The sequence below is a fragment of the Poecilia latipinna genome, unplaced genomic scaffold, assembly GCF_001443285.1.
Source record: "Poecilia latipinna isolate Pla-1442-1.1 unplaced genomic scaffold, P_latipinna-1.0 Scaffold2888, whole genome shotgun sequence".
NCBI lineage: Eukaryota > Metazoa > Chordata > Actinopteri > Cyprinodontiformes > Poeciliidae > Poecilia > Poecilia latipinna.
Genome location: NW_015115504.1, coordinates 56,958 through 67,952, shown reverse-complemented (window position 1 = coordinate 67,952; position 10,995 = coordinate 56,958). Strand labels below are relative to the sequence as shown.

The 10,995-nt window shown below is 37.9% G+C and overlaps 2 protein-coding genes across 3 annotated transcripts in view; both read right to left on the bottom strand.

The window, feature by feature from the left end:
• Window positions 1-472: 472 nt before the first annotated feature.
• LOC106939490 (sarcoplasmic reticulum histidine-rich calcium-binding protein-like) lies at window positions 473-5,657 on the bottom strand. 2 transcript variants are annotated; one of them, XM_015021888.1, is made up of 7 exons: window positions 5,124-5,657; window positions 4,867-5,075; window positions 2,272-2,384; window positions 1,763-1,834; window positions 1,616-1,670; window positions 1,509-1,545; window positions 473-1,415 (listed from the first exon to the last, which is right to left on the bottom strand). In XM_015021888.1, exons 1-7 carry the CDS (start codon window positions 5,432-5,434, stop codon window positions 1,394-1,396), a joined length of 819 nt encoding a protein of 272 aa, XP_014877374.1. In that variant the 5' UTR covers window positions 5,435-5,657; the 3' UTR covers window positions 473-1,393. The 2 variants fall into 2 exon arrangements, with proteins under 2 accessions (XP_014877374.1, XP_014877375.1); XM_015021889.1 differs by having other exon boundaries at window positions 4,867-5,083; window positions 5,180-5,656.
• Window positions 5,658-8,423: 2,766 nt separating this feature from the next.
• LOC106939488 (transient receptor potential cation channel subfamily M member 4-like) overlaps window positions 8,424-10,995 on the bottom strand; it is a 22,675-nt gene continuing 20,103 nt past the window's right edge. The window contains exons 24-28 of the mRNA XM_015021886.1: window positions 10,398-10,579; window positions 9,782-9,914; window positions 9,633-9,705; window positions 8,728-8,821; window positions 8,424-8,573 (exon numbers count right to left, since the gene is read on the bottom strand). Coding sequence (XP_014877372.1) covers window positions 8,542-8,573; window positions 8,728-8,821; window positions 9,633-9,705; window positions 9,782-9,914; window positions 10,398-10,579 — 514 coding nt within the window. The 3' untranslated portion in view covers window positions 8,424-8,541. The remainder of the gene's footprint in view (window positions 8,574-8,727; window positions 8,822-9,632; window positions 9,706-9,781; window positions 9,915-10,397; window positions 10,580-10,995) is intronic.

Here is a 10,995-nt window from a genome sequence, read left to right as displayed (position 1 = left end):
GGGCTGCAAGCTTCTGCTTTTTTAGTGAAGGTTTATATATGAAATAAATTTAAGAGTCCCACAAGATTAGTTTCCCTTAAAGTTGCTGAATGCTACTTTCATTTTAAAAAAAGGATTTTTCTCACGTATTTGTGGAAAAATGTCTGCATGTCGTGATAGTTTGGTCTAAAACAGATAATATCATCTGTCAAAAAAAAAAAACAAAAACAGAAATCAAGCTCCTCTGCTTGCTCCCAGTGCAAGAAATAACCAATCAGAGCCCTGCTACTCATAGCGTCATGTCATGTAACTGCAGCTTTTCCAGTCAGCAGATCCTACTGTGAATGCTAAGGCTAGTTAGCATAACCACTGATAACTGAGGGTCAATGGGTTTCCTGTAACTGTAACCATTAGCACATTTAGCAGGGCGTTCTCAAGGTTGATTGACAGCGTTAAGACCCTCCTCCTGACTCTGATTGGTTGTTTTTGGCAGCAGAATGGTTTTAATTTAGCCACACTAGAGCATAAAAAGCCTGTTTAAGTTTATCAACACTAATGCTAACTGGGTTGAGGCCTGCAGGGTTTCAGATGCTTTTGGCTGTTTTGTGATGCAGGGTTAGAGTCGGGCACTCTGGGTGCGATCATCACTTTTTCCTCCTCATAACAGCTCCAACCAGTGGGAGGCGGGACGAGCGCCATGCCTCTCCCTCAGTCCCTAAACTTTACGATTTAGTAAATTGCCAATATTGGGTGCATTCTGAGTCTACTGTCATTTACACTATGTCAGTACAGCAGTCTAATTTCTTATATATTCAGTGTTTGAATATACAAAAGCTGATATTAAATTTATTGGGGAGAGTGCGGTGGTTCGCCCAGGGTGCCACACAGGCTGGGACCGCCTCTGGCTCCACTGCAGACCAAAAGTCTTTAAAATGTTTTCTAAACTGACATTGCATGACTTCATTTCTCAACCATTCAAGAATTTCAGCTCTTTCTCTTACATCATGCTGTCATGAGAAGTGGACTGTGTTTTATAATGTTTTCCTTTTGCATTTCTGAAAGTGAAAAATTTATTTCCATATAATCCATGATTTAAGAAGAGGTGGATGTTACTTTTCTACAGTTGCTTGGTATTTAAGTGGCAATAAACGTTACTTAAAACTTTTATTTATATTTTTGCCCCAACATGAAATGAGTGACTGTAGCTTTTATTTTTTTTATAATAAAATTCATACAAAAAAATGTAATAAACCTCACAGCCTGACCTCCCAGCTCTTAATAACATTAAAGCTTTAATTAGGACATAAACAATGACTGCAGACTAACTCCTGCTGGATGTCAAGTCCTTGTTTTAATCCTGAATCAACCGTTTTATCACAGTCATCTTCATGGAAGAAGCTTCTGTGCATTTTGCTCAAAGTAGAGAAGAAACGGACCTGAAAAGGCGTCAGAAATAGAAATCTATTAAAGCCACAGGAGCTTTTCTTCTGTCCAGACATCTATGTGAAGCAAGGAGGAATAAAACTCACTGGAAGATGGATCCGGTCAGTTCATCGACGAAACCGCCTGAGCAAAATCAAACACAGTAAAACGTTACATCAGATAAAAAAAAAGAAAACAAAAGTGAGATATTCACCTGGAGTGCAAACGGTGTCACACAGGATGGGGCAGATGTAGCAGGACGAGCAATCCTGGACAGAAACACAGCAGAATGCCGTCAAACAGAAATAATCTGCAGAATAATAAAATCACTTTTCTGCTCAGATTTTCTGAAGGTTCTCACTTCGCAGCGCTCACAGTGATCCGACTCGTCTCCTTCTGCACACGGACACTTATCACAGAGTTCAGAGCAACGCTGGAAGAAAGTTTTACAGTGCAGAGTGAGAAACAGATGGACGACGCTGCGCAGCCGGTACCAAGTAAATATCGGACCCGGATCCCCGATACCGATACTTTTTTATCTGAGTTTTATGTATCATCAAACTTCTGACTTTTAGGAGTTTTTCTGCTTTTTTCTTTGATTTATTTTATTCAATCTTAGGACAGAATTAGGATAAGATTTAAGACCGTCAACAAAATACTTTAAAATAATTTCTGTTTATTTTTTCTAAAAGTTTTAAAACATTATACATTTTGGGGGGTAGAGAAACTAAAAAAAAAATACAAAAATGAAAGAAAAATTTCAAGAGAAAATCTGATTATAAGATTCAACAGAAACAGCAAAAATCAGAAAAGTTGATTGAGACGTTTATAAAAACAAAAAAAGTAAAAAAAAAAAATGCTCTTTTATACCTCACAGATGGAGCAAACGCTGCACAGCGATCCAGAGTGGAACTGCTGCTTGTCTGAAGTTTCCTCCTCTTCGTTTGTCTCATCGGCATCATCTGCTGTGTTTTCCTCTTCATCTAAAACCAACAGAATAAAGAAAAAAATGTTTATTCATTTGACTTAGAGTAGAAGACAGTAAACTCAACTAAATGAGGCTCAAATGTTTTACAGTGTAGTTAATGCAAAGAAACAAACACATTTAGTCCAAGTTACGACACATGAACACAAAGTCAAAGAAAGGCTAGAAAGGAAAGTCGTGTTGCATAATGTTGGCTGATTTGGTGTCAGTTTTAGTTTCAGCTCAAACTCTTTTCTCTGTTCTTTCCTTTTGCCTTTTATCTGGTTTCCGTTGTGTGCCTGTAGTTTATTCCTCTTGGGTTCGACGTTTTCCCCTTTCTGTGCTGGTTCAGCTCCCTCTGTGCTCATTAGCCTCCTTCCTTCAGTAACCTCCACTCAGCAAACCCGCAGCTGTTCAGCGTTCCCCTAATTAGACTCACTTGGTTTCCATGTCATGGATTAAATCTCCTCTGTGTTGAAGCTCCCTGGTTTCCGTTGTTCTCTGCTTATTTCTTTCATTGTTCCTGGTTCTGAAAGTTTTATTTTCTGTTATTATGAAAACCCTTCAGCTCACCATGTTGCTCCCAAACTCCTGTATATGTTTTGGTCCATAACATTTTCACCATAAACCGACCACAAATAAATTGCAAAATAACTCAGAAATGTTAGAATAATTGTTGTTGTTAGACGTAAAACAAGCAGGCGCAGTTTTTTCTGTCAAAACTAAAAAGTTATTTGTTCAACAAAGATGGCTTCTATGCTCACTCACTGCACAAGACTCCACTCCTGAAGAAAAAGCATGATGAAAATCATTTACACTGCAAAAACACAAAGTTTTATCAAGTATATTTGGTTTAGTTTCTATCACAAATGTCTTAATACACTTGAAATAAAACAAAACTAACTTAAAAGTAACTTTCCAGAATATATAGAAGCTTGTTTAAAGTAAATAATTCCTTAAGAAATAGTTAATGTTCTATTGGTCGATAAATTAACTTATAACATGGGGAAAATGTCTTATTATGAGTTAAATAATCTGCCAATGGAACCATTATTTACTTAAAAAAACATTTATATCTTACTAAAAAGTTACAATAATTGTGTCCAAGGAATATTGACTTCTGAACTGAGTTTAAACATTAGTGTTGTTGTTTCTAAATGATTATGAATTTGTTTTCTTTGCATTATTTGAGGTTTGACAGAGTTGCATCCCTGCATTTCTCATTTTCTGCAAGTAAATACTACATTTCAGACACATGTTGTCAGTAGTTCTTAGAATAAAAGAGCAATGTTCGTTTTACTCAAACATAAAGAGTAAAATCAGAGAAGCTGATTGTTTCAAGTGATCTTTTTTTCCAGAGCTGCATCTGCACTAGAAACTAGACAAAAATACTTGATAAGATTTTATGTTTTTGCAGTGAACATTTAACTGAAACAATAAAAGTTGGTCAGAGTTGAAAACAATGGATGCCACAACACAAATGATGCTTAGAGGAGGAAACGGTTCTGGATGTCGTCCCTAAAACAGAAACAGTAAAACTTGGAAATGGGAAAATTAAAGTATTTATTGTTTTAGCATTTAATTCTGCCAGACTTTATGTAACTCCAGGAAGGACTTCTGATGAAGAAATGAAGGTGGATAGTTTTAAAACAACGTCTTCCAACAAAAAGCATATGAAAAATAATTTATTCAACTTGAAATAATTCATAAATCCTCAGAATAAATCAGAGTATAAAGAAGACACCAAACAAAACCTTCTAATCCAGATGTTTTTGTTGATTAATGGGTTAAATTTATACCTGAGAAACTGGTTTTCTCCGTAATGGTGGCATAATATTAACATCTGATTTCTGATAATTATTCAGTCAGTAAGTTTCACATATAATTAAACTGAGGAGATGTAGGATTAAATAAGTGTTCACTTCTTCCTGCTGCTTTTTCAGCCAGAAAAGTGTGAATTTCAGCATTTTTATTACCTGTTTACTGTTATTCCACTTTATTCCCAATAACTCAGTTCAGAGGCTAATTTGGTTTGATTTATTTTGTGTTTCTGGATTACAAACATCTGGTTTAAATGTCACATAAAAGGGAAAAAATACTGACAAACATGTTGAGTAGTTTGGATCTTAACCAGCAGTTTATGTTTAATAATCAGAGGCAGGCATGTTTAGTGACTGCTTATTATTCATTTTTTTAATTTGGCAAACAGAAAGCAGATTAAAAACGTTTTAATCTAAGTGAGACGTTTTATTTCAGACTCACTGGAGCCTTTTGGAGGCTCGGAAACAAACAGAACAAAGACGGGAGCAGCTTGATAAGCGGCTCTATTTCTGGACTGAAATGTGTGACGGCGGCTCGAAAGCAGCTGGAGGGACTTGAGCAGCGTCACAGATTAAAAATCTGCTCACATGACTGCAGATTAAGAGTTTATGCTCACAGTTTATGCTCACAGTTAGAGTCCTGGAGATGTTTATGATCTGTGGGATGAAAAGCAGCCGTACCTTCTTCATCTTCAGCAGGATGATCCTCTGCTTCCTCTTCCTCAGCGTCGCCTTCCTCCTCCTCATCATTAGCTACTTCATCATCTGCAGCTTCATCGTCCTCCTCTTCCTCATCATTAGCTACTTCATCGTCTGCAGCCTCATCGTATTCTTCATCATCCTCTTCCTCTTCACTTCTGTCATCTGACTCTGATGCCTCATCTTCTTCCTCCTCTTCTCCATCGCTTTCATCATCTGCCTCTTCCTCCTGCTCTTCTTCATCCTCATCCTCCTCTTCCTCTCCATCCTCCTCATTTTCCTCTCCTTCCTCCTCATCTTCCTCCTCTTCCTCATCATCCTCCTGTTCTTCTCCAGCTTCCTCCTCGTCAGTTTCTTCTTCATCCGCCTCTCCTACCTCTTCGTCTTCCTCAGCACCTTCCCCATCTTCATCCTCAGCTTCCGCCGCATGTCTGGTGTCCACCTCATCTTCCTCCTCAGCCACATCCTGGGCTAAGCCAGAGTGTGGAAGCTGCAGCGGCGACAGCAGCACCAGCAGGAGGGCGACTACCCAGCTTCGTATGAGGCCCATGATGGAGCAAAAGCAAACGACGTCCAACTGTCTTTGCTCAGATCTTCCAAAACTTCCTGTTTTGAGCCGCAGATTAAATTAGGAAAGTATAAAAAGTTTTGTCAGGCTGCAGAGGGGCAGCGAGGGGAGGGCCGGGAGCCGTGTGCTGGGAACACAGAGGACACAGAGGGACAGCAACGTGCAGCTGCAGGCTGGTGAGTGACAGAGGCACATGCCTGGGAAGAATGATCCTGAAGTCCTCAGTGGTGCATCATGGGAACGCCTGCTCAGGCTCTGTCCTGCATGAGGACAAAAAAAGCACAAGCTGGAAAAAGACGGAATAATTATAGATATTTGGTAATGTGAGATACTTTGATCTATTCTACTTTTTTGTTCTAACAAAACTTTTGCTTAAAATTATTGAAAACCCAGATCAGAGTTGTACCGCAACTAGTTATATTTAATAATATTTTGGTGAAAATGTATTTGTAGGAGTATTTTTACTATGCTGTACTTTTTACTTTTACTTGAGTAATTTTATTATGAAGTATTTCTGCTCTTACTTGAGTGAAATTTCTGGATTTTCAACCGACTGAATGAAAAACAAACATGTTTTAACCAGAAATGAACCAGACACAGAGACACACCTGCTGTTTCTGTTAAAGCTTCGTCACTTTTTTATTGACAGAAACTGATTTGGAAAAAAATGTTTTGTTACCTATATGAATTATTGTCATTTTTGTCTTAACATACCAACATTTCCATTTAACTTTATATTTTGGTTCATCTGATGATGTCATTTTTAAATATTAAATGAATGATGTTTCAGTTACTTTTTACCAAATACTTTTCGAGTCTTGCTTAATTTTTTTACTTGAGTAAAAATAAGCTTTAGTGCTGCTTTTACTTCTAAATTTTGGGCTTTTTTCCTCCCTTCTCAAACATCTCAATAATATAACTGAAAATGTGTTAATTTTCGTTGATGTTTTTTATTATGAGTTGCAGCTGATGAATAAAGTGCAGGGCTGCTGTTGCATGGATGACTAAATAGACACAGTGCAGCATTAATAGCAGCCAATCCTGTTAAAACTGCAGGTATTCCTTTTGTTTGGGGAACTTCCATCAAACTTTTTCCTTCCACTTAACTTTCCATTAATATTCTTCTGACCAACTTGTTCAACAGTTGCCTTTTGTGACTTGCCCTCTCTTTGGTTTGTCAAGCCTGTTTGATTAATAATTGTGGTTTCCACAGTCAATGCTTTAATGCTGGTAGCCTGAATATTTTTAAAGGTTTCCCTGTTTTATCAATCCTGAATGAAGTGAATATGCAGTTTCCATGTTCCTACAGAACAATTCAAGCCAGGAAAACGTCTAAAGCAGGACACTGGGTGACATTTCTGTTTTGAAAATTATTTATATCCATGCCATGGGGTTAGCTGTGAGGCATAACTAGATAATCAGAGCAAACACTTGAACTAGCTCTCTGTGTTAATATGAGCTTCACTTTTTGCTTTAACATGAAACAAATGACTTTTTTTATTCCTAAAAAGTCATTATTTTGGGAAATATTTCTAAATATTTCCCATTAAAATCACTGGTTTGGAATTAAAAATGCAAAGCTGTGCAGATAAAGTTGTGTTCATCTGTATTTACAACCAAACTGCTGCTTCCTGCTGCGTTTGGATCCTCTGCAGTGCGAGGAAGTGAAATATAATCTAAATAAATAAGATGCCAAACATTATGAGGTGCCAGTGATAAAAAGCAAAGTGAAATATCTTTAAATGCCAGTTTGTAAACTGATCTCGGGCTCAGAGGAGGACGGCGTGCCAGCATGATGCATGGCCTGGATGTAAATAGAAATGAAGAAGATTGTTGTGTGCACATTCCACAGTCGCTTTTCAACCCTGTAATGCTTTCACTTTCAGGTTTTGTCTGCAAAAGCCGAAAGCAGGTCACAGGACAAATGTATTTACTTTATATTTTAAATAATCTTAAACAGTCCTTGCTGTAAAGCTGCACAGTCAGAGGGAACGTAGGCAGAAAGTGATGATTCGTTTCTCAGTGAGCTGATTGACAGGTGGCCCAGCCAACTATTTAGAGTAAAGGCTCCTTCAGTAGTTTGCTCCACTATGTGACCTTCAGTGGAGCCATGTCATGTTGAAACCGGGCACCAGGCCCCGTTTGCTCTCCTGTCCTCAGGAAATCCTCCATGAGCTTTACGTAACCCGAATGCAATTAACCGAATGGGAAAAGTCAAACCCCCCTCTGAAGATTACGCTTTAAATTAAGATAACTGGCTTCTAGATTTGGACAAAATCCATCTAATAAATATGAAAAGTATCCCAAATTTATGAAAACAAGTGTGAGGGAACAAAACGTTAAGACTCTCAATAACACAATAAGCATTAAATCAACATCATTTAATGCATTTATTAGACAGAAGGTATAAAAATCTTAGGCTCAATGAAAAACAACAGTTTTTGTAGCTAATTTTAAGCAACTGCTGACTGTAAATAAACACAAAATTAAACACTCATTATTTCCCCAAGTAAACATACACGCACTGCAAAAACAAAATCGTACCAAGTTGCTTTCGTCTAGTTTCTAGTGCCAATATCTTACTACACTTTAAATGAGGTGAAACTAACTCACAAAAAACTTTTCATCAAGATATGAACTTGTTTTAAGCTAATTCCTTAAAATGGATGAAAAAGTTCTTGTTTCACTGGCAGATTATTTTCACTAATAAAACATTTTCCCCATGTTATCAGTGAAATAATCTGCCAACAGAAATATAAAACAAGCTGAAAAGTTACTTATAAGTCAGTTTTGCCTGGTTTTAAGTGTAGTTAGGATTGTGTTTTTGCAGTGCAGTTTTAGATAAGATGTTAAAACTACAGCATAGATCATGTTAAACTGACTTCAATGCAAACGTAGTAAACAAACAATCAGCATTTCAATATCAGTTCATGAATACTGTTCCACGTTTAGGTGCGTCTGAATGTTTTACAGACAGATTGTTGTTTTTAATCCAGTGATAATGACGGGTGAGAACCACATGTATGAGCCTCAACAAGCTGCCAGTGTGTCATGTTCCTTCCTGGTTCACCTGAGTCCTTACAGTCCAGCTATGATGAACCGGAAGAACTGGGAACGCCATCTGTGTGGGAAACCACAGCAAAGACATGAAATGGTAGAAGTGAGTGACTAGTTTTGAATAACTAGTCAAACAGGTTTAAAGTCTGTGTCACATTAAATCCCAGCATTATTCCCATAGACGCCTGTGAAGGTTTTTGCATAATTCTGGAGATTACCTCTGAATGTGGGCGGCGGTCTGGGCGGCTTAAACGCGCCGCCTTCGGCTAAAGTGTCAACAATCCATCTCAGAGCATTTGAGCAGTTCTCCATCTGAGGAGAAGAAGGAAAAACAGTTGAATTCATCAAGTTATTTTCCCCTAACAGAAGAAAATGATGCCAAACAACCTAAGAATCCTTTAGGTTTTGCATTTTTGACTTTAATTCAGCAAATGTGAGTCCAGCTCCAGGCCCTATTCTTAGGATTCATTCTGCAGAAACTCAGCAGCCATGTTGGAGAAATGCAGGCATGCTGGTAAAACATAACAGTTTAAGAAGAAGGAGAAAAATGATCTGCAATTTTTGTAATTAAAGAGAACAAAGACAAAGGCTAAGCTAGCTTTAATTAGTGTTACTGAAGGTCAAACTCTGATGTGACTTTCACTTTTTTGTTGACTGTTCCATCTTCCCTGCCTGCCTCATTACTTGTGGTTTTTTTTTTGTTTGTTTCATTTAAAAATTACAAGAGAAAATACTTGTTTTCTGTATTTTAGCAAGAATAAAGGAACAAAGTCATGGCTACAGAACATATTTCAAATGGGTGAGTTTATTGGGGTATTTATTTCCTAAATCCACATGTATTTATGTATAATTGGCTGATCAATACCTGTTCAGGTAGGAAATAATCACCAGACCCATCAGTCCTTCCAGCTTTGGCCATCAGAGACCCTTTGACGTAACACTGGATGCTACTTTATCGTTTCATCGTTTTCAGGTTGTTCCAACAGTGATGCATTCAAAGACATGATATTTAAGACTCAATCTCTCTGTAATTTTTCTGTCTTTTGTTATTTATTGATCACATTCATGACGCCCAGCAGCGCTGCGACTGTCCGGACAAAGACAGCGTTAAGTCGATTCTCACCTCGTTCTCGAGAGCCCGAAGTCTCTGGTCAAGGTCTCTGTTTTCAGTCATGTGTTTAACAACACTGTCCATCCTAGAGAGAAAAGCAGAGATTCAGATGATGGTAATAATAATAAATAATCCTCATTAGTAGTAATCTATACACTCACTTGACAGACATCCGTTTCAGCCTCTCTGAGTCGCTGCTTTTCTGGATTTTGTTTTGGGCCGTCAGGAAGTCTTCCTTCTGGATCGTTTCCCACGTCATCAGTCTGTTGGCAGCCTTCTTACTTAACTGAAGAACTACAAAAAGGCAAAGGAGGGCAGATTGTGATGTAAACGTAAAGTTGATCCTCATGTAATCCTCATTAAAAAGGAAGCAGTAAGCAAAAAATAATTTAAAAAAAAGAGATGCTTGACTTCACACCCTCATGACTTTCCCTGGCTGAGGAATGTCTTTTGGAAATACCAAACCATCCAGGAGAGCCTTAGTAAGGTCACACACTAATGCTGGACGACTGCTGGCTCACAGTCTCTCCTCTAACTTTACCTAAATGCTCAATTCTGTGCTTGAATCAGTTAAAGGTCTCACAACTACATCATTTATAACATGGAATCGGCATTTTCCCAACTTTTTCCCAAAGTTGGAAGCATGAAACAGTCTTTGTCTTTAAAGATGTAAAATTTGGACTCCAAAAGAACTTTATGAATATTTTAGTTTATACTCAAACTTTTAATCCCAAATAAAGAATAACCCAAATTTGTTAATCCAATCAAAATACTGACCAAAGTGCTGAACCTTGACAGAGGGAACTTTACGGATCTTCCTCTTGATGATGAGATTGATGTGGGAGAAGATGATGAACGGAGGAGCCAGTGACGGCTTGGAGTGATACTCGACAATCAGGTTGTAGCGCTGGAACTTCCAGTAGGACTCGCTGTTGGCCTGGACCTCAGTGAACGTGTTGCTGCGAGGACAAGAGTAATCAGAGTCATCTGGTTAAACCCAGAATCACTTAGTTAAACCCAGAATCACTTAGTTAAACCCAGAGTCACTTAGTTAAACTCAGAATCATCTGGTTAAACTCAGAATCATCTGGTTAAACCCAGAATCATCTAGTTAAACCCAGAATCATCTAGTTAAACCCAGAGTAATCTGGTTAAACCCAGAATCACTTAGTTAAACCCAGAATCATCTAGTTAAACCCAGAATCATCTAGTTAAACCCAGAGTAATCTGGTTAAACCCAGAATCTCTTAGTTAAACCCAGAATCACTTAGTTAAACCCAGAATCATCTGGTTAAACCCAGAATCACTTAGTTAAACCCAGAATCATCTAGTTAAACCCAGAATCATCTAGTTAAACCCAGAATCATCTGGTTAA

Bases quoted from the DNA above. Each gene is read 5' to 3' on its own strand.
- LOC106939490 (XM_015021888.1), bottom strand. From the start codon at position 5,434: ATGGGCCTCATACGAAGCTGGGTAGTCGCCCTCCTGCTGGTGCTGCTG. The intron at 2,385-4,866 runs GTACGGCTGCTT...TGTTGGTTTTAG, and splicing joins TCCTGCTGAAGATGAAGAAG to ATGAAGAGGAAAACACAGCA. The intron at 1,671-1,762 runs GTGAGAACCTTC...GTTTCTGTCCAG, and splicing joins ATCACTGTGAGCGCTGCGAA to GATTGCTCGTCCTGCTACAT.